Source organism: Dromiciops gliroides, chromosome 4 (genome assembly GCF_019393635.1).
Source record: "Dromiciops gliroides isolate mDroGli1 chromosome 4, mDroGli1.pri, whole genome shotgun sequence".
Lineage (NCBI taxonomy): Eukaryota > Metazoa > Chordata > Mammalia > Microbiotheria > Microbiotheriidae > Dromiciops > Dromiciops gliroides.
The window spans coordinates 17860220-17883644 of NC_057864.1; the positions used below are offsets into that span (position 1 = coordinate 17860220).

The 23425-nt window shown below is 41.9% G+C and overlaps 1 protein-coding gene and 1 long non-coding RNA gene across 6 annotated transcripts in view; one reads left to right on the forward strand and one right to left on the reverse strand.

The window, feature by feature from the left end:
• The window catches only part of NFIA (nuclear factor I A), a 708739-nt gene extending 691738 nt beyond the window's left edge, over positions 1–17001 (reverse strand). The window contains exon 1 of one of the 4 annotated variants that reach the window (XM_044005161.1): positions 16628–17001. In XM_044005161.1, coding sequence (XP_043861096.1) covers positions 16628–16723 — 96 coding nt within the window. In that variant the 5' untranslated portion in view covers positions 16724–17001. The remainder of the gene's footprint in view (positions 1–16627) is intronic. The other 3 variants (XM_044005162.1, XM_044005160.1, XM_044005165.1) reach the window with 3 other exon arrangements.
• The window catches only part of LOC122756070, a 67942-nt gene continuing 58544 nt past the window's right edge, over positions 14028–23425 (forward strand). For both annotated transcript variants that reach the window (XR_006356431.1, XR_006356432.1), the window contains exons 1-2: positions 14028–14108; positions 15724–15829. This is a non-coding gene — a long non-coding RNA (uncharacterized LOC122756070). The remainder of the gene's footprint in view (positions 14109–15723; positions 15830–23425) is intronic.

Here is a 23425-nt window from a genome sequence, read left to right on the forward strand (position 1 = left end):
TCATCAATTGAGACCTGAAAGGGATTCAGGGTCCATCTAGTTAAACTGCCCTCATTTTACAGATGACATATCTGTCCCCTCCCTCAGGAGTCCAAGGTCACAAAAGGCTAGCTTAGAATTTGAACCTCAGTGTCTGGACTCCAAAGCAAACATTATTTCTGCTGCATTATAATTATTTCAATTGAACAAGCATTAACAAGTTCCTCCCATGCACAAGGCATTATGTTAGGTATCTAGGATCCTCCGATAATAAATAACACCATCTTTTCCTCCTCCTTATGCAGGAGGAGGTCTATGACATGTACTGGGGAGTATTGTATGAGGTAGGAAGTGATAGGAACAAAAGAGAGATTCAGAAAAAGTACACTAATGCAATTTGAAGAGATATGTCTTTATTATTATTTTTTAAACCAAGAGTTCCATTGTTCTTTAAGCCTCGGAATACAATTTGCCCCTTTAATCTCATTTGAGCCTCAAAACAAGGAAGAAGTTACTACAGATATTATTATACTCATTTTGTGAAGGAGGAAACTGAGGTATAAAGAAATTAATTGCCTTTAGCCACATGGCTAAAAAGTGTCAAAGGTTGGATGTGAACCCAGTTTTTCCTTTATAGCTAGTCCTATTCTCATCTACTCACCTACCATGTTAACACTTGCAAATCTCTTGAGGTCAGCAACTGTATAATATTGATCTTTCATCACCTTGAGGAAATCAATCAACAATTAATCAACAGGCATTTATAAAGTGTCTATGTTCCTATCTCTCTTCTGGGCACCGAGGACACAAAGACAAAAGGGAACCAGTCCTTGCCTTCATGGAGTTTACATTCTATTGTAAGGAAATAATACATACAAGGTTAAATCGATACAAAATATAAAAGGCAAATGCAAAGTAATTTTAGTGTGTGGGAGGGTGCACACATGCACAAACATGTGTAGGAGGTGCTAATGATTGGGGAACTCTTCAAAGGCCTGCTGTAAGAAGTCACTTTGGAGTTGACCCAATCCAATCCAAAAAACATTGTGAAGCACCTACTATGTGCCAGGCACTAGTCCTTGAAGGAAGATGGGTATTCTAAGGGATGAAGATAAGGAAGCGCTAAGAGGTAAAAGTGAGGTGAGGGACAGTCTGCTAGTGTGTGTAGATGGGAAATAATTGATATCTTTCTCAACCCAGTCCTAGAGCATAATGGCCCTTCCAGCTGAGGTCCTGGACCCTAAGAGGAGCAGCTCACATCAGCTGCCAGTCCAGGGAGACATTGTGCCTGTAAATAGCCAATCTGTTGAACAGTAGAGCAGCTTATGGTAAGCTTTGTGAGTTCTATGTTGGATATGTTGAGTTTGAGATATCTATGGGACATCTAGTTTGAGATGTCTTAGAGATGCTTGGTGATGTGGGACCAAGGAGTAACAGAAATACTATGCTATAGCTACATATAAAGGTCCAGGGGTTACTCCATAGAGGCAATAAACCCCTGGAAGATGATGAGATCACCGAAAGAAAATGTATAGAGAAAACAGGACAGGTCCTTGGGGTTAATAGAGTTATTATGATGAGCCAGCAAAGAATAAACTCTTCCTCTCTATGGTCAAAGGGATTTAACCATTCAATCTCCTTACATTATTTGCATTGAAGAAAGGTCAGTACAAGCAATGAGTGTCTGAGAGAATTCTGGGCACTGGGGCATATGGATGGGGACCATGTTTGGGGTGGGAAGTGAATGAATGGCTTTCCTAAACCTCCTCAGATCATAGCCTGGGGGTGAATCTTTTTTACCATAATAATTAATCAAATGATATAAAGGGAAAAAAAGAAGATATGGTTTAGTTCTTTTGTACCTGTAATTAGAGTAGGAATACTTTCCTAGAAGGAAGGTATACTGAACCTAGTAATACTTCCTTTATATGGAAGGCAGACTTCTGTCAACTCTAATCCTACAGAGCATAGCCATGAGCCAAAAAAGCAGAAAAAGGCCTCTGAATCAGTGAAGAGTAGTCATAAAGCCCATGCACTCTATAAGAAATATGGCATCTCCTTCCCACCCTCCAACCATCATCCTGAAAATTATGTGTAAAATAAGACAGCAGATTTGAAATGAGAAGTGACTGCTAAAAGAAGACAGAATATATGGAGATATTAAAATAGATCGAATAAACAATAAAAGTATAGGGATCTTGGAACATTTGTAGTAGGAACAAAGATCTCTAAGCACTTTAATAAATTGTTATTGTTCAGTTGTATCATCCCTTTTGGGGGGGGGGTTCTTGACAAAGGTACTGGAGTGGTTTGCCATTTCCTTCTCCAGTTCATTTTACAGATGAGGAAACTGAGGCAAACAGGGTGAAGTGCCTTGACCAAGGTCACATAGCTAGTAAATGTCTGAGGCCAAATTTGAACCCAAGTCTTCCTGATTCTGGGTCCAGCATTCTGTGCACTCTGCTGTTACCCAGCCACCTAACTGGACAGATAGGGAAATTAGGATTAGAGCCCAGCTCCTCTGTTTCTTCACCCAGTGATTTTACCAAGACTACACCCCAAGGTTGCTTTTCTACCACTAACTATATGAAGGAAAGTCCTGAAGAAGTAGAAACTGCAGAAGCTGAAAAAAAAGTAAACCCACAACATAAGCACAAGGAAGGAATTTATAATGAAAATTCTACTAATACATATGCCTTTCTTAGGGGTAAATACCTGGCGTTAGTGATTCAGTCCCAGTAACTCAACCTGGCCACCCTGTCTGTTATGGGTAAGGATGATGAAAATAAGGATAGAGAATGAGATTTTGAGATGGGAAGACCTGAATTCAAATTTTACCTCAGACACTTACTAGCTATGTGATCCAGGACAAGTCATTTAACTTCCATGATCCTCAGTTTCTGCATCTGTGAAATGGGGATACTAACAACACCTGCTTTATCAGACAACTGTAAGGATCACATGAGGTAATGAAAGAAAAGAAGCCCTACAGAATGGGAACTATTGTCCATAAACTTGAACTTTCTTATCAAAGAAGTCTGTCTAAGGCAAGTAACTCTTGAACTCCATTCTAAGTGCCTTTGGCTATTGGTGGGACCAGAAGGACATTATTACAACACTAGTTCATTTGTCTCTTTGTCCTGTGCATCGAACCCACAGGACAGAGGTGGGGAGTTCTATGGAGAGATACTGGCATGGTACATACATGTATCAAGAAGCTACAGTTTTCCCAGAAACTGGAAAGTTCCTTTGCCTAGGCTGATTGCAACCTGTTGACAATTAGAGAGAGTTGCACAACTAATATATCAGTGGCTGGATTTGAACCCAAGTTTCTACATTATCTACATTCCATTGCTTTCGACAGCCTAATTCAGACCTTCCACACTGCACATTTGGACCATTACCATACCTTCTTGCCTGGAGTCTTTCCCTTTTTCAGTCAATCCTCCCAAGAATGGTAGACTTTATCTTCCTAGTATCATTCTCCTGCTCAGAATGTTCTTGTGACTCCCTATTGGCTCTGAGAAATTCTCTCTATCACTTCAGGTCAGCACTTTCTCTGTGTGTTATATTCTAGATCACTAAGAGGTAGTGACTTGCTCAGGGTAATACCACTGATATGTGTCAGAGGCTGAATTTGAACCCAGGCCTTCCTGGCTTCCAGGTCAGATTTCTCTCTACTATACTTAACTGCATTTCATGGGGTTAACATAATTTGTTAAACACACTTGGAAAAAAAGCAAACATTGTTATGGGACTTGGGTTAGACTTTTTTGGGTTTCTTATAGTAGTTTCATGCTCTTGGGCAAATCATTTCTCCTCTGGGTCAATGAGTCAATCAATTAACATTTATGAAACACCTACTACGTGTTGGACACTTTCAGTTTCCATATGTGTAAAAAGGTGGATGGATGGGTAGATTGGTTCAAATGACACCTCCAGTTTCTGTCATGTAGGTTTGTGTTGAAGGTCGAATGAAATGACATATGGGACTCCAAAGCCTTATACAAATGTATTCTACCTCTCCCCTTAATATATGAGATCTAGAAGTCAGGAAAACACCCAATGTTGCCGTGTCTTCCATGAGATCAATGCACTTTTCTGAGGACCTGAAATAATTATCGATTGGAAAAGCCCAATTCCGTTCTGCAAGAACTGGCCTGACAATGGATTTCTTCAGCAGGGGCTGTCTCTGGAAAATCCTATAGGGGAGGAGATTTTTTATTTTTGGAAGAAGGTTAGAAAAAATTCCAGAAACAAGAGAATTCCTGACATCCTTTAATGCTTAGCCCAGCAGGGGCTGCTTCCTAGATCTGTGCTCCACCCCCTCCCCATTTACTGATGCCCATCCCCTTTTCTCAAGTTGCTTTGCATGTAATTGATACACATGCCATTTCCTCCAACAGTATAACTCCCCTCAATAGTTTCTTGGAAGCAGGGACTCATGTTTGGCTCTATCTCCAGTGCCTGGTGCAGTGACTAATGCAGAGGACAGAGGGCTCAGGATAGGAACTGGACCTGCAATCATGGAATTCTCAGATGAGATGACTTTCTCTTCTGAAACCAATCAGCACCTTCTCTGTGACCCGTAGTCCTGGAGAGTGACCCAGATCACTGAGAAATCAAGGCTCAGGCCCATGGTCACACAGACAGTACGTGTCAGAGTGAAGCCTGACACATGGCTTCTCTTGGCATCTAGTGGGGGCTTAAAAAATGCTCGTTGACTGATCCAAATCCCATTCAACATACATTTATAAACGACTAAATAAACGCTTGTTGATTTGCCTAAGGCCTATTAGATTGAAAACTCCTTGAAGGCAGGATCTGGGTCATTATCCCCAGGGTTTAGCCCAGAACCTTGCTAAACTTGGTTAGTATGTGTTGGATTGAATTGGAAAGCTGGTCTTACAACTTGTCTGTGATGGGGCCAGCCCCTGAATTCAGGTCTCTGTACTCCTGGGAGTTCCCCTATATTACTCTTGCTCCATTTGTAAAGATTTCTCTTCTCTAAAACCTTTCATTAAGGGAAATGTGTTGTTTTTCTGACATGGAAAGAATGAAGTTCTTGCGTGAATGTACTTTTCCCAGCCGGAAGACAGGCTCAAGGGAAGGGGACAATTGTTTGAACAGTTATAGAGAAGTAGATATCGGAGAGGGCATGAGTCTGAGATCTGTTATTCCAGACAGAGTCTGCCGACAATTTGTTTTTCTTGCTCATTCAAAATACTTTTTGTTCTATTCCTGGCTGGCAAATCTAATCAGAGGAGCAGGGGACATTCCACTTTGGAAATATTCTGCAAGTGGAATGTTTAAATTCTTGGGGTTCCATCACATATTGGGTCTCCTGGTGTGGCCAACAGGGGCAGACCACTTGGGTCTGAGGCCCACTTACTCTATCTGTGGTCATGTGATGTCCCTGAGATTCATTTCCCTCATCTGCAAATTGTGAATAATTGCACTTGCACTGCCTATATCTCATTGGATTGATAAAATCACAAGACCAAAGGTTTAAGCCTTGGAGCATTTCATGGGTCATCTTGTCCAGCACCCTCCATTGTATAGATGAGGAAACTGAGGCTCAGAGAAGTAACTTGCCCAAGGTTACATAGAATTTATTCAGATTCAAACCCAGGTCCTTTGAATCACTCTTTCCTCTGCATATAAGATGCTATAAAAATGGGCGATTTAACCTCTTCCCCTTACTTTGTAGAGGTGGAGAGCGATGGGTATAGGACACTATAAACATGGGTACATTTGACTGCTGGAACAGTTGGTTTTGCTCATCTACTTTTTTCCTTCTTTTTTTTTTTAAATTTTATTTTTGCTGCAGGGGATGGCTCTTTGGGTAGGTGAGGGAGGAGACAGATGTTTGGAACAACTTTGAAATACTGAAGAACTCTAATTGATGCAGCAATGAAACATGGCTCCAGAAGACTGAAGGTGATGAAGGCTACCCACCTGATCTCATAGAGATGACGGACTCAGAGTACAGAATGAGACCCATTTTTGAACTTGGTTAATGTGAGAATTTATTTTGCTTGAGTTTTTGGTAACAGTTGTTACAAAGAGTGTATCATCACCATCACCATCACCACCACCATCACCATCACCACCATCACCACCATCACCATCACCATCACCACCACCACCACCATCACCATCACCATCACTACTACCAGGAGTAGCACCATCAGCACTATAAGCACCATCACAATCATCATCATCTCAGTAGCACTTTAAGGTTTGCAAAAGTGCTTCACAGATATTTCATTTGATCCTCACAAGAACCCTGGTAGGAAGCCGCTATTTTTATTTCTACTTTACATACGAGGGGGCAGCTAGGTGGCGCAGTGGATAAAGCATCAGCCCTGGAATCAGGAGGACCTGAGTTCAAATCTGGTCTCAGACACTTGACACTTACTAGCTGTGTGACCCTGGGTAAGTCACTTAACCCTTATTGCCGACCAAAAACAAAACAAAACAAAACTTTACATATGAGAAAACTGAGGCAGACAGAGAGTAAGGGACTTCCCTAGTATCACACAACTATTAAGTGTCTGAGGCTGGATTTGAACTTGGGCTTCCCCACCTCAGGTCTAGTTCTTTGTGTACTGTAGCACCACCTAGCACCTACAATTTAACTAGCATTTCTATAGCCCTGTAGGGCTTGCCTAGGACTTTACAAATATCTCATTTGATTCTCACAACAACACTGGGAGAGAAATGCTTTTATCATTCACATTTTATAGATGAAGACACTGAGGCAGGCAGTGGTTAAGTGACTTGCCCAGGGTCACACAACTAGTAAGTGTTTGATGCCAAATTTGAAGTCAGGTCTTCCTGACTCCAGGCTTGGTATTCTATCTACTGTGCCACCTAATTTCCTCATAGAAATTCCATCTTCCCCCTTGGTTATTCCTTTATTAAAAAAACAAAAACAAAAACAAAAAACAGTTCTCAGGGCAGCTAGGCGGCACCTTGGATTAGGAGGACTTGAGTTCAAATCCTGACTCAGACACTTGACACACTTACTAGCTGTGTGACCCTGGGCAAGTCACTTAACCCTCATTGCCCTGCCACCCCCCACCCCTCAAAATCCCCCAAAACCCCAGTTGTCAAGGTAGGCTGTTCTATCAGTCATTTATACCTTAGCATGCATAACTTTAAAAAAATCAAGGTGAGTCGTTTTTGAGGAGAATTTTCACTTAAGTCTTATGGCAAGATTTGCAACTTGAAGGAGCCCCTCCTTGGCCATTGAAAGCCTTTTAATTAATACAGGCAGGGAGTGTGTGTGTGTGTGTATGTGTGTGTGTGGGTCGTATGTATGTGTGTGTTTCAATCTTTCTTCTTGTTCCTGACTCAGACTATGTAGGTAGCTACCTATTCTGTCTCTGTTTATGCCTTCACATGGGGGAATCACATTCTGCCTCTGCTGAGCTTTGGGGTACCATGTTACCCTTATAGGTGTGATTCCTTGCCTTCCACAAACAGGGCCATCCTAAGATAGGGCTGCCTACTCTAGATGGACCCAGCTCCAATCTCTGACCTGCAGGTTAGAGAGAATCAGACCCATGATTGTTAGTCCTCATCACCATCCATTCCAAAAGCCAGAAGGCAATCACGGGCATGGACCAAGGGCCATGAAGGAGGCTAGAATTATTAGTAATAAACATCTTTATGCCATGTGGCATCTCCCACAATCCACTGAAGGGCCCTGGCAGAGACAGATTGTTAAGTTTATGGTCGGCACTTGTCTGGAAAATAGATGTTTACATGGAGCGAGTGTCCTGAATTCCGTCCCATTAGTCAACATACATTCAGCATGGTGGCTTTGCTCATAGCAAACTCCATCCCTGTTGGAATAAACCTTCAGTTAGCAATTTTCTCGTCTGGACATTGGAGCAAAGGAGCACACCAGGGATCAGCGTGGTCCCATGCCCAAATTTTGCATTCAGAAACCTGTATTTGGGAAAGAACAGACCTTCTGTGGTGTAAACCATTCAAGACAGTGGAACATTTGCTAAGAATACATGGGTCAGCATATGGAGAATCTCCTCGATATTTGGCCCACTAGGAAGGGTATCCATGTGCACGGTGGATTAGTTTCATCACCGAGCTCTTCAGAACTCTCCATATTTTGATTAAAACTGGTCTTTTAATACAACTAATCACATCTTTTGAAACACATGCTCGCCTCCTGTTCCCAGGCTCTACAACAGCACCCTTCCTAAGTAGGGCAGACATTGGGCTCAGCCTGTACTGTTGACCTCTTGGGGGCTGGCCAAAGGCATGTTCTTGTGCTATTGCTTCCCTCCCAGAGGAACAGCAATTATCACCTATGGCATGAGGGGGATAAATGGCCTTAATCCTGCAAAGGGAGAATGTGAGCCATAGATCTCTTCTCATGAGGGGATACATTTCCTATTTCAATTGCAAGGTGGCTGAGTTTGTAGGAAAAGGGGAGAAAATAGTTTCTGTGATGACTCAAAAGGGCAGTAACTGTAGGACTATGGGTAAGTTATTGTAAAACCTCAGTTTCCCCATCTATAAAATGAGAAGATTGGACTACATGGCTTTTGAAGATCCCTCTCAATTTGAAACATATGATCCTGCAAACTTCCAATGTAACTGGCTGGATTTGGTGGTGGGGAGCCTGAATGTGATTCTAGATTCTAGATTCTAATCTGCCACTTACTACCTGTTGAGGAAGACTCTTACCTTTTCTCAATCTCAACTTTCCTATCCAAAATCAGGGTCCTTTCTTGCTCTTACTATATGATGAACTCATGATCCCTTCTGTCTCATAGGTAAAAAGGATTCTTAAAAAAATTTAATTGATATTTTCTGCATCTTCCATCACCTTAATGTCCTATATATACCTCCCCAAGAGTCATCCCCTATGATAAAAATAATGTTTTTCAAGAGAGGGGAAAAAATCAGTACAACTGATTGTTATATTGAGAAAGTCTGAAAACATGTGTGTTATCTTCTCATATCTCCTCATTCAAATCCCTCTTAATCTTAATAATTTTGTTACATTTACTTTTGAGTTTTTTGTTGTGTCATTGAACTAGGAAAAAGACTTCTGGAGATATTTTTAGCTCCTAGCTACCCATCTCCAATGGACAGAAATCAATTCTGGCACTTACTCAGAGCTCCTCCCAGCCATGTCTAGAAAGGCCTTCCTTCCTCATCTTTGCCTTCACTCTTCCCTATCTTCTTTCAAGCCTTGCCTAAAATCCCATCTGCTACAAGAAGCCTTCCCCATCCCCTTTCCTCTGCTGATTTTCTCCAAATTATTCCATACATAGCATGTTTGCATGTTATTTCCCCCATTAGACTGTAAGCTTCTAGAGGTCAGGGACTGTCTTTTGCCCTTTCTTGTATCCCCAAGCTTTAGCACAGTTGCCCAGCACATTGTTGTTGTTCTGTCATTCAGTTGTGACCGACTCTATGTGACCCCATGGACTTTGTCTATGCAGTTGTCTTGGCAAAGATATTTGCCATTTCCTTCTCCAGCTCATTTTACAGTTAAGGAAACTGAGGCAAACAGGGTTAAGTGACTTGTCCAGGGTCACACAGCTAGCAAGTCTGTGAGGACAGATTTGGACTCATATCTTCTTAGCTCTAGGCCCTCTGCCCTGTTCTATCCACTGCACCCCCTAGTTGCCCCTGACTAATACATAGTAGGTGCTTAATAAATGTTTATTGCCAGACTGCTATACTATTTCTTGTTTTAACTGATCCTCATGCCAAGGGTTACTGAAGGAGAATCCCAATCATAGATGATGGCTTTAGAATTGGAAGTGACTTCAGGAGTCACTGAACCCAGCCTTCTCACTTTCAATAGGAGGAAACGGGGATCCAGAGATGTGCTCATTGTGGCACATTTCAGAATGAGAGGTGGGGCTTAGACTTGGAGTTGGTCATTGAGTGACCATCCCCTTTTGTTCACAGACTAGGAAATGAAAGCATGGAGAGGTTAGATTATTTTTTTCAGTGTCACAGCTAGTAAGCATCTGATCAAGGATTTGAATTCAGGTTTTCCAGACTCGAAGACCAATTGCCTATTCATTATTCCGTGCTTCCTCAGTTAATTGAATCACATCACATATTTCTCAGTGTCTTACACAAACAGAAAGAAAGAGATACAGAGATATAGAGAAAGAAAGATACAGAGAGAAACAGAGACAGGAGATGGAGACAGAGACACACGAACAGCAACAGAGAGACAGAGAGACACAGACAAAGAAAGACAAGATACAGAGAGAAAGAAGCAGGAGAAACAGAGAGACAGAGACAGACAAGAGAAACAGAGACAGACACACACAGAGATAGAGAAGACAGAGACAGATACAAAGAGACAGAAAGAGAAGTGGGGAGTGAAATATGGAGAAATCCCGGGAAAAAGGGAGAAAGACAGAGACAAAGAAATGGAGAGAGAAATATGGAGAAGACAGAAGTAGACAGAAACAAAGAGAGACAGTAAGACAGGCAGACAGAGACAGAAAGATGGAGAGAGAGAAATACGGAGATAGAAAGATGAAGAGAGAAATATGGAGAGACACAGAGAGACAGAGACTGAGATGGAGAGGGAGAGAGACAGACAGTAAGAGACAGACAGAGACAATTAAGAAATAGAGACAGAGAGAGACAGAGACAAAGACAGAAACAGAAAGAAACAGAGAGAGACAGATAGAGACAGAGAGACACACAAACACACAGACTGAGAGAGACATGGAGAGAGAGGACTCACAATCATTTGATTTTCTAAACTCCATTCCTGGACTGGAAGGACTTTAGGAAGCAAGGCACAGAAATAAACAAATCTAGGACAGTTGGAATTTTTGCTAGTTACACTAATTTATGCATACAAAAGTTCCCTTATTTCTGTCTCTCTCCATTTGCACCTCCTTGTCACAGGAATGTTCTCACCTGGAATATTTCATCCTATGACCCTAAGCCTTGGTCCTGTTCCTCAGCTGATTTCTTCTCTGGGTCAAGAGAGAAGTAACTAAGCAGTTTGGTTCTAGAACAACAAGAAGAGAGAGTCCCCAGCTCCTTCCTCACCAGGCGGCCGCCCCAGATTCTGAAGGATCGCTTAAGAGTTTCCTGGATCCATCTTTCTCTTAGAAAACAATAGCATCAATCTCACTTTCCACCTTAAAGGATTTCCTTCCTTATTTTCTCAGTTTCATAGAAAGTGTTTGCAAGCGAAAGTTCACTTAAACAACATCCTTGAAGAAACAAATGTGGATGGCCATGGATCACAACAGCCTGGGTCTCAAAACAGCCCACTATTTCTAGTGGGAAGGAAAACGAAACAAAACACCAGTTTAGAATTTGCAATTTGTTCGACTCTCATTTTAGGAAGACACATTTCCAAATAAACCTGTTCACAAACATACACCAATGGACACAAACATTCACACTCCGGTGAGGAACAATACACTGTAAAAACTGTCTTGTTGAGTTTATAATCCAGCGTAAGTTACTGAGTGCTGATAAGGAAAGGAAGTTCAACCAGACAGTTTAATCCTCCAATTTCCTGTCTTCTAATCAGCCCCTGACTCTGTGGATTTTAAATTAGAACCATTCCTTAAATGATATTCAGGACAGGTGAAGGAAAGAGGAGAAAATCAGCCAGCACAAAGCTTATATTTTACTATCTAAAGTTCACAAGTGAAATACGAGTGTAGTAATAGGAAATCAAGCTTTTTTTAAGCAGATAGTCTAACTACATGGACCCAGGCAAGGATATTTCTGAGGGAGTTACTTTGGGAGGTAATGGACTTGCTTTTGAAAAAGCAGTAGCAAAATGGATCCATAATTTAAAGGGTTGCTTTCTTTCTCGTTTCCTCTCCAAACAGTGAACACTGCTGCAAAAGGATTGGCTTATAAGCATGGAAAATGAATGTTTTATTAGACAGCACGAGAAGAAAAGAAATTATAGTAAGGGAAGTTTACTTGTCCATTGAAATTTGCCTCTGATGATATATGCCCCGATGGTTTATACTTTTAATAATTATTCTGTGTGGACACATCAATTTATAAATGAATTGGAATAAGAAGCCACAGGCATATTTTTAATGGTTGTATATCGAGACATTTCATTCAACAGAGATGTGTAAAAATATCCTTCTGCATTATAACGTGAAGTCAAATTTTTTAAAAAAGCTTGTTTAGAGTGGATCCTCCCCTCGGAAGTTGATGCTGAGTTTAGTCATGTTACAAAGGCCTAAGTACTCCTCATGTTGACACTTCTTCTAGTTAGCTATTATAGGACACCCTTCCTGGCCCCTAGCTATTTTGATCAATATCTTGAAAGAGATGGGGCAAAAAAATGGGAGAAAAAAAAAGCTATTCTACCCTGCATTTAGTGAAAAACTGTAAAGCGTTATTGTCAAGCATTGCTCAGTTAAGAGCTGACATATCAAAAATGAAGATTGTAAATACAGCTTCTGAGATGAATTGAAAATATCCATCAAAGGCGGGAAAAGGGTTTCAATGAAATATGAGTTAGCTATGCATCAGTGAGACTGTCATTCATTCTGCAAGTTTTCTGGAGCTGAGGGATTTATTGGTATCGTCAAACTTGGGCTAAAAGAATTCACCAAAACACCTTGTAACTTGTGCACAAGCCCCTTTTAAATGGTGGGATCAGTTCTGGGTCCAAGAAAGACACCTTTCTTGACCAAAGAGGTCCCTGAGGAAAATGGTGTGTCCTGAGAATTTTGATGGAATGATAGACAGCTCTTGAGGGGGAAAAAAGTTGACTTACAGTGATGAGGTATCTAAAATCAATGGCCACGCTCTAACATCAGTCAAGGAAACTTAAAGAGGCAATTTCATATTCGGCACTTTTGGCTACTATGATCCCCCCCCCCCCGCCCCCTTTTTGACTGCTTACCAGTAAGGAAGGAAGGATAAATGGTATTTTGAGATGAATATGCTGCAATTGTCCCACACACCTTATTATCAATCAATGGGTGACTGCAACCGTGGAGATATTTTCTCCCCTTTATATTGTCGGCCACATAGGACCTAAGTAAAGGATCTATTGGTCAAAAATTGTCTCAATTGCCTGCTTGTAGCTCAGGCAATCGATGTGCCATTTGCAAACCTTGAAAGAGGAGGGGAATTTCATGGAGTTTTCCTGTATTTTCATGTCGACAAGGTTTCAGTAAGAGATGTCACAACATCGTTAGGCTAAATTGATACGTAATATCTATTTCTTGATTTGCGTGATTAAAGCATTAGAGGAGAGGCTCAGATTTCAAAAGATTTCTCAGAAGTGGCAGTGACAAATGTAATTAATGTTAAAATCTACACATACCAAGAAGCCAGACTGCTAGTCCAAGACAAAGTTTGTTTATAATGTTCTTGGATGTGATAAAAAAGTTTTTCTTTGACTTCTGGTTCTCTTGACCCCTTGTTCCTTTTTAGTATGGAAAGGCGAATTGAGTATTTGTCACATCCCTAATAAACACTGCATAAGCATCAGAAGTGGGAGGTTAATTTGGAAGGCAAGGATGGCTACTCCAAGGACTCATATCTCATACAAGAGTGGGGCTCTTTAGCCCCATGACAAAAATCAGTTCATTTTTAGCAAATTATCTGATCAACTGATCTCCAGCTAGTTATCAATAAAAACGTGGCGGGGGGGGGGGGGGGAGACAGATCTAGAACGAATTCTTATCAGATGGAAGAGATGGAGAAAGAGAGAGGGAAAGAGATCGGAGAGAGAGAAAGGAGAAGGGAAGAGGGCATTATTCTCAGTCTTTTATAAAGCAGTTTCTTTCATGATAACAGGTCTTTATTATGGGGGAAAAAGTAAAAAAAAAAAAAAGTCCAGAATCTTGCCATCATTTGTATATGCAAGGCGACAGTAGATTACTATGTAACTGGCTACAACTCCGCTGCACACATGCCCCAGAACAAAAACAAACAAACTCGTTTGCCATACAAATTGTTTACGATTCATTAAAAAGCAAAATTGCATATCCCGGCCTTGGCAGCTGAGTCTCCATGGGCGGAAGGGGCATTCAGTGAAATCCCTTTGTATGTTTGCTGGGAGGACCCAACTGAAGTTTCTCACTCTGCAGCGGGGGACCTTGATGATGCATGAGGTAATTTCCAAAGCTTTCTTTGCCTTCCATGACAAACTCTAGGATTGTTCCATAATTTTGGTTAAGCGGGATTTGTTTTGCCATTTTAAAAGTTGTGTGTGTGTTTAAATTTTTGGTGTTTTTGCTTGCTTTTTGGTGAAAGGATGTGTGTATGTGGGGAGTCAAAGAAGAGGCTGATAGAAGGGGAAGGAGAAGTAGCAAAAAAAAAATCTGAAATCTGAATTAGCCTTTCATTTTAATTGGACCTATTTTCTTTCCCCAAAGGATTAGGCTTTTCCATCACTGATGGAAAATGTGTGTCGCAATTATTTGCAAGTAATGTTTCCAAATTGTGGTCCTACATTGTTAATTTCAGCGCCAGCGAAATTGATTTCTCCTTTAAGCCAACTTCTCTAGCTTCCTTAGAGAACACTCTGGTCTCTTGTTCCTTTCAGAACAGAAATCTGGGGGTGCCTTAAAGTTTGGAAGAGATTCCCTTGAGTTCAATGTAAACAACAGCATGTGTGGCTATCGTGTTGTTTATTTTTAGTCAAGTGCATTACTAAATGTTTCCATCACTTTTATATTTTATATCCCCAGCAGTAAAACATCTGTAAAATAATTTTAAATGAAAAGCAACTTCCAAGTAAACTTTATAGAAAGAGATTACAGTTGTACGCTTTTGAACCACGGCTCAATGAGTCCCACCAAATAAAAGGAAGGTGCATTTTACTATAAAAATATCGCAGTCTATAAAAGCTATGTCCATCAACATACACTCCTTTTCCTCCCCCCAAAAGCTTACAACTTTCCTTAGAAACCAATCGTTGAACTCATCGATGCATTCATTTCTAGCATTTAACAAGAAGCATGAGGCAAAAGGATAGGTAACAGCATCCGAGCATACAAGTAAAAACTCATTTTCTCCCTGGCAGAAACTCTAATTGGAAAATAAGTAGTGTGAATAAAATTTCAGGAGCTAAGTGGTTAGTCTTCCACTAGTCTAATTAACCAAAAACTACAATGTAACATTTTCCTGGCAACCACCGGGCCAGTCTTTAACGTATAGTTCAGAAATTCAAAGTAAAAACACGCACCCGTACACATACACACAGATACAGACGCACACGGACACACACACAGCCACCTTAACTCAAGTCCCAGGTTGTGCTTATACAATGCACCCCAAGCAGCCGCTTCCATCCTTCCGTAGGTCACTTTTAAAAGTCTCTCAGTTCTCAGAACTCCTAAAAACTTCCCCAAAATGATCCCGAAAATCAGCCAGGGCAGGACCAGGGAAGGGAAACAGTTTCAGTGGTTCATACAATGAAACCGATCATGCCTTGTTTTGTAATTCCATTCGCTAGTCCCCCCACTCCCCCCTAAACACCACCCCCCCCCTTTTTTTTTAAACTGATATCTATGTGAAATGAGCTGGAGTTCACGGTCCAGTTAGAAACGGATAATACATTCATTGTCCTGGCAGCAAACTTTTTTCTCTCCCTGGAAGAATTCACGCTTGCCACAGGAATAATAATTACCGAAAACGAGAAATGCGCTGCTAACGAATTAATCCTTAACGGACACCACCCTAACGAGGGCAGTAATGACTTGAGGACTCTCTTCCTCACAACAGGACTGGCATCCCCGGCCACAATGAACCATTGTGCATCCTCCGGACTCACTCTACCTCTTATGGATACAAGATGTCAAAGGTTGCCTGGCCTGGCCGACCATGACATGTGAGTTAACTCGTTCTGTGGCGCATGTTAGGACTTTATTAAAACTTTCATAGTCCCTCTAGCAGCTCCGAGGCAGAAGATGGGGGCTCCTAGCTGCACATGCCTGTGGTGCTGGCGAGGAGGGGGAACCTGTTTTATTCCAGACGGGCCAAAGGAAGTTAAGTTGGAGGTGGGGAGGTGGAGAGGTGGTGGGGAAGCCTGACTTGAAGACCTCAGAGGAGACGATTTCAGGCCATCTGCCTAGTGGGACTCTAGATGAGGTCAGTCCACTCTAAGTTCACTTGTTTGGATCACCCCTCCTCTCCTGATCTCAGGTCATCAGAAAATATTGTCCTTGGAAACAAGAGTGTAAGACAAACGGAGGTGGCAAGAACTAAGGGACCGAGGACAAAAAACCCCAAACAACAACAAAACCCACTTTTGTCAAGTCCTTACTCAGCCCCAACTTGCAGCGCAAAACTTTCCACATTTAAAACAAAATCTTAAAAATTAAATGACCAATTTTCTAAGCGTCCCCCCCTTTAAGCCCCCCATCCCCTACCCCACCCCAGACAGAACCAGGCTCTGTCCTGTGGCCAACTCCTGGGAACTCAGAGCCCAGAGTGGCAGGGGAAGAGCGAACAAGGCAAGAAGAACAGGGGGAGCCAGACTGGCGGCCCTGGAAGAGTGTGAAAAAAATCAAATGTTAATTTGATGAATGTGAGGTCTGGGACATTTTGTCAAAGAGGGAGGGAAAGTCGGAAAAAAAAAAGGAGGAAGGGAAAAAAAAAAAAAAGGCAGCCCCGGCTGCCAACTCACCATCCACCAAGTTCTGGCCGAGATGTCGTAGCAAAGCTGCCATTTGATGGAGCCATCCGAAGCTTTAGCTGCCATGACGCTGTCAGCGAGCCTCATCTGATGCTAACTCACGGGAGATAAGACACCTAATTGAGAAAACATTTGCGATGGCATGTTGGGCAACATGTAGTCCGGCCCGAACCATGTGGAATCATGGGTAAAAAAAAAGGCTCCTTGACAATGAACCAATCTCTCCCAGAGCCAGTGGCAAGGTGAGGAGCAGATGAGAAGTCATCTGCTCCCACCGCTCCAGTCTTTGCTCTGCTTCCGAGCGCCCCTGAGCCCGCTGGTGCACATCAAAGAGGCGGCTACAGGGAGGGCTTCATCACTCCGATGACTTGGGTCTACAAGGGTTTTCCTTTCCTTCCACAACCCCCCCTTTTCTTTTTCCCTCCCCCCTTTTTAAAAGGAGAATAAAGAGATTTAATAGGACAAAGGCAGGTAGTGGACTACGCAGGGATCGCCACAGGCTATTAGCCTAAAATTTCTGCTTGACAGATGGAAGTGCTTAGAAACTGTCATGCAATGTTTTGGGATTTTTTTTCTTCTCTCTCTCTCTCTCTCTCTCTCTCTCTCTCTCTCTCTCTCTCTCTCTCTCTCTCTCTCTCTCTCTCTCTCTCCTCTCACTCACTTTTAGGCTTATTTGGGATCTGGTTTTCACGGCTACTTTTTCTGAAGGACAAGAGCAGGGAATGAATGATTTAGGCGATTTTCAACGACGTTTGCCCAGCTCACCCATAATCATCCAAAGCAAATTTTTAAAAAGAAGAAAGAAAAATCCCTGAACCAGAAAATGGGTCCAGCTTCCAAGTTTAGACTTAATTAAATTTTTTTTGAAAAAACAAAACACAACACAACAAACCTGTGTGGCACACACACGCACATATCCGTGTATGCATGTGACCTTGTAGGGATGTGAACAGGAGACCCTATATTTCCGGTTTCTCATTTCTGAAAGCTCTTGGCATTTTATTGCAGTGAATAGATTTTCACATGAATAATCACCTGGATAATATTTTAATGAATTTTAATTACATATTGGTGTTTCCTGTGGTCCTATTAAAATGCGCTAATACCCTTCCATCACACACATGTACCTCCTATAAAATGCCCCAGAAATGTAGAATTTTTCATATTTTCACATAGAAGAAGAACCAATCATTTTAAATTACTTCTACTCTATTTGGGCTTCCTTATCATGTCTAATTTTCTAACATTAATCCATTTTTTGGTATTAAACCCCCCCCCCTGAACATACTCTTTTCTAAGGAAATGGGGGGTTGGGTGAAGAAACCACCACCATGAGCCCACTATGAAAGGGTGATGGAGAAGAGGGATTTTTAGATAAACACATGGGAAGTTGAGGTAACATAGAACACTTTGAAGTTCTTCCTTCTCAAAAGAGTGAGGTTTAAATAGGAAACTCTGGGTCCAGAGAGAAGGATTTATGTCATATTTTAATCCTTTGATGGCATTGGGGACCAGGGACCTGCTGAAATCCTTTTAGGAAGGTAGGTGGTAAGCTGTAGCCCGCAGGTTTTTTTTTTTTCAGTAGTTCTGTGCTTTTGTAAAGGAAGTCTTGGGAGAAGAAATATGCTCAGGAAAATACCCTAAAAGCAAGCCCTTAAAACCTGGACAAGGCCATGTATTGCTGCTTCTGAGGGCAACACAACGGTGTCAGCGGAAACACACTCATTCACAGCCCAACTGTTTTTCTCATTTTTAAAAAAATCTCTTGGAAGTCTGGAGAACATAATGATCTTCAGTTTCACTAACACTGTACATCTTCTCATTGAAGCAGAGTTCAAATCCACAGGTCAATGCTTCCCCACCAATTTTGGGACTTTTTACCTAGTAAGAGTTACTTAACTGTTCAACACCTAGTAAATAGTTCTTCTAGTCCACTTTTCTTAGGGTGGGTCTATGTTCTTTAGCTGTGCCCTAAAGATTTTTTTTTAATAATTTAAAACAGGAAAAATGGTCCTCAGAGAGTGAATGATTTCAATAATAAATGCTATTCTCCTTTACTTTCTCTTCACCCGTCCCCAACACGAATCACTCTGCTTTGCATAATTTTGGGGTTGGAGGTTGGTTGAGGAAATAACTGGCTACCAATGACATGGACTGTCAAACTCCGAGGTGACTCAGCGGTGCCTCTGACTGAAACAGAGGATAATTTCTGTTTACTGAAAAGGGGTCTGAATGAACCTGGGAAGTGTTAAGTGAGATTCACAAGTCCAGGAAGAGAAGAAAACTCCTTGCCAGAAACTGGCCTACCAAAACATTAATCGTCTTCTGCTACTTCCGTTTTTTGTTCAAATGTTCTGGTCCTTCTTCAGCTGAACACTTAGGGAAAAGGAGGAAAAGATTTGGAAAGAACTGCACAAGATACAGTCACCTCCAACCCCAAGTTAGATTTTTTTTTTAAATAGCATTTCCATTTTTGAATTCATGTAGGCTTCATCCCTTGTTCCTTGTCCACACAAAGCAAACCCACCCCAGTTTTCTTTACTCTGGGACTTGCCTGGCTTTCTGTCTGTTCCTTGGGGCACCATAAGGCACATGGAAATTTCAGAGGCAGCCGTGAATGCTATGCTTTGCCCATTTCAGTGTTGCCAATCAATAGCCCCCCGATTTTTCTGCTTCTTCGTGTTTGTGAGGATGGGTGTTGTGCCTGGCCCAAGCCAGCCTAGGCCCATCTAATATTTATGAATGGTGCCCAAGGTAAGCTGGGAAATAAGAGGACAGATTTCACTTTGTGAATGAGTGAAGCTTGAGAAGATTTTATTCCAGATGGCCCGGTAGTCCAGAACAAAGAAATGATAAATATTATTGGATAATGGTGTTTTAAATCCAGAACAATTAGGCACGTTTAACTTTATCATTGTGCTGTATGGGGATGGCGGAAGCCGGTCTTTCCCATTGAGCAATTAGGCCCTTCACAAGCCTTGCCCGTTGTTAATAGCCTTAAAACAAGATTAAATCCAACATGCTAAATATTGCAATGATTGTGGGAAATAAAATTATTTGGTGAGCATAATGGGGAGCAATTTAAGCATTTAACATGATCCAGGAAATACTACTCCAAACAATTGCATTTGCTCCATGCGTTTCTTCCCCCTTTGATTGCTGACAGATGCCTTTTTGGAAACAAACAGCCAAATGGTTTGCCTTCAGTCAGAAAGAAAAAAAAAATGACACCAGAAAGCAACTACATGTTTTGAATTTAACTTCTCCTTGGACATTTTCCTTCTGAACCTGCAACTGAATGGATCCGAGGCAAGAAAGCCTTTGGAACAGTGAAAAAGCCCTAGCATCTGTGGGCTTTCGTGTTTCCTTATTTTTCTTCTCTGAATTAAGTTAGAAAAAATATATGTGTATATATATATATGTGTGTGTGTATGTATACATTTACATAGCTAGCTAGATATGTATATGTATGTAAACATAGACACACCTCTGTGCAGAACAGAGAGGGACAGAGCCGATAATGAAGTGGATGGTAGGAGTTGCTGAAGGTGGTGGGCACAAAACTGGCCTTAGATGGGTGTTTTTCAGCTCTCCAATGAGTGATTTAGTTTCTAATCATTTTCCGCTTCACATGAGGAAGATGCATACTTGGTGGTTACTTGCTGGTTTCATGTGGGTGCCATCAGCCAACTTTCCCCCAAAATAATTTAATTCATCTTTGAAAGGGAAATAGCTCTTGGAACCCAAATGATGGGAATCTTATCGTGACTCGTCCAGCCCTTGTCCAGTCTTTGGGTATCTTTAGTACCTGGGTAGTGGCAGGTGCGGGAAACAAAGGGAGGGTTTTTATTGAAATTCCCAATAAAACAAAACAGATGTGGGTAAATGATAATATGACACTGGATGTTACCTATTACCATTCTCCTGCCTGCCTGAAAGGTGCTATCGTAGAAAGGACTGAGAGATTTTGGAAATAATTCTGACTTTCTTTGTCTTTCTCCTCACTCTTCTTAGCAATTTTGGCTGCCTGTACCCTCCTCACCCCGAACCCCAATTCTTTAAAGTGCATCTCAAATCCTGCCTCCTCTTCTAGGAAGTCTTCTTTCATTTCCCTTGATAGGATTATAGATGTAGACCTGGGAGGGGCCATCTGGGTCATGGAGTTCAACCCCTGATTTTACAGGTGTGGAGACGGAGACCTAGAAAGTAGCAGCAATTGGCTCAAGGCCACACAAATAGTGAACGACAGACCCATATTGTCCTGATTCTGAGTTCAAGGTGCTTTTTACCCTGCCTTGTGGGGCCCCTCCTCTGTGTGCCCAAGACTCCTTCTGTCTGCATCCTGCTTTGAACACGTCTGTGAGTTTGCATTTCTCCTGTATGTCTTATTTGTATTTTATATTTTTGTCTTTTGTGTATGTGTCTCATTTACACTTTGGATCCCCCCAGGACTTTGCATGGTATATTCTGAGTAGTAGTATTAATACATGACTCTTGAATTTTCCATAACTTTCTTTTGTTTTTAATGGATATATTTTGCTCTGACATAGCTGACGCTTCTCAATAAGCCCCCAAACAATGGTACAATGCAAGCGCACTTCTGAAAACAGTTTGACCAGGCAGCCGAGTGCACGCATCAATTTCTCCATCAGAAATTGAGCATTTTTGAACAGACAGGAAGGGAGATGGTTCTGACTCTCGTCATTCGAGGCCAATGCTGTCTGAGGCATCAGGCGCCGTTAGATGTTGTCTTCATTTACAATGTTGTGGCCAGTTGTGTGTATCAACACTTTGCATGTTCTCCTTCTTTACCCTGTGTCATTTCATGGAAACCTTCCCAGGTCTCTCTATGGACTCTTAGAATCCTCAGATCAAGGAGCTCGAGAGGAAAGAAGCGGCAAAAGTCATCTAGTCCTTTTTGTTTTCATCTAGTTTTCTTGTTTTCATCTAGTCCTTTTTGTTTTCATGGGTCACAGACTCCCTGGGCTTTAGTGAACTCAAAGTTAAGATTCCTGCTAAAGGAGGATGCTAAAGTTTAGAGACATTAAGTAATTTGCTCAAACTTCCACAGTTAGTGCCATGTAGGATTCAAATCCAGGTCCTTTGATTCCAGAGGGTGGCTAGGTGGTGCAGTGGATAGAGTGCTGGGCCTGGAGTCAGGAAAACATGGGTTCAAATCCATCCTCAGACACTTATTAGTTCTGTGATCCCTGGGCAAATCACTTCACCCTGTTTGCCTCAGTTTTCTTATCTGTAAAATGGGCTGGAGAAGGAAATGGCAAAGCACTACAGTATCTCTGCCAGGAAAACCCCAAATGGGGTAAAGGAGAGTCTGGCACAACTGAAAAACAGCCTTTGCTTTCAGAGTTGGTATCATTTGTGTTGCCCTATTCATTCACTATTTCCTTACAGGGCAGAACTAGGCCATTGAATTCCTACATCGGGGCTTGTATAATTTCTCTCCCTGGTCATTGGTCACATGCTTGTTTCGGGATATTTTTTCTAATGGGCATTTTTGAGTGTGAGAGTTTGGGGGATTTAGGGAATTGAGGACCAGCCACTGAATCGGGGAACTGCCTGTGACAGATACACGCTGGCTGGGAGAGTCTGGGGAAATCACTTAACCTTTCAGCATCCCAGGCAGCTTTGAGGCCACCAATTGCTGAAATGCTGATCGGTCTAGGAGGAGGGAGGTCCTCATGCCAATTAATTCACAAAATCACAGGTCAGGTCCCCCATCTCCGCCCCCAATTAAATTTTTTAGCTTAGTTTTCCTTGTAGGCATCTCAGCAAAAGGATCTCAAAGAAAGATAAAACTGAGTATCTCCAAATTTGCAGACACAATCTGTCACCCGTTTAATCGTAACAACAGACATCGATGTGGCACCTAAGCTATTTACAGACATTCTCTCATTAGGACCTCAAAATAATTAGGATAGCGGCACTCCAGACAGCATTATTTAGGGTTTACAGAGGAGGAAACTGAGCCCAGAGAGCCTGAATGACTTCCCCCAGCGACAGAAGCAGGATGGCAGCCCCAGGTGTTCTCCAGTTCAGTCTGTTAACTTGATATATGGGAGAGATAATGGCCCCTAGTGGAAAAAATGGGCGATAGGCAGGAGCCCAGTGTGCACACTCAAACTGCTCTGCTTATGAGCTGTGTGATCTTGGGAAACTCCCTTCACTTCTCTGGCCCTCAATTTACTCATTGGTAAAATATCTGTAGGTGGGCAGATAGGTGTCACAGTGTACAGAACACTGGGTCTGGTGTCAGAAAGACTTGAGTTCAAATTTGACCTCAGACACTTACTAGCTGTGTGACCCTGGGCAAATCATTTCGCCCTGTTGGCCTCAGTTTCTTCATCTGCAAAATGAGCTGGAGAAGGAAATGGCTAACCACTCAGTTATCTTTTCCAAGAAACATCCCCACCAAGGAGCCACAGAGAGTGGGACTTTTCTGAAAAATGACAAAATAACAACAAAGCATCAGTATTAAGGACAAGAGGAGAAAACGTTTAGAGGAAAAAAGTCCATGGAAGTCCTTGGTAAACTTGGAACTCTGAGGCAATATTTAGGGATGGCTTGGATTTCTTTTTCCAGGGGAAGGAAGTGTCCTTTTGCGATAGGGAAGGAGGGGAAATGGCAGCTTTTGAAATGCATACTATTTTTTAATCTTGGAAGCTTTAGTGTCAGGACCCCTGGGAAATTTACTAAGGAGGATCCATTACCCTGACCAGCCAATAAATTAATACAACTTTTTATATTAAATCAGAGGATCAGAGGATCACA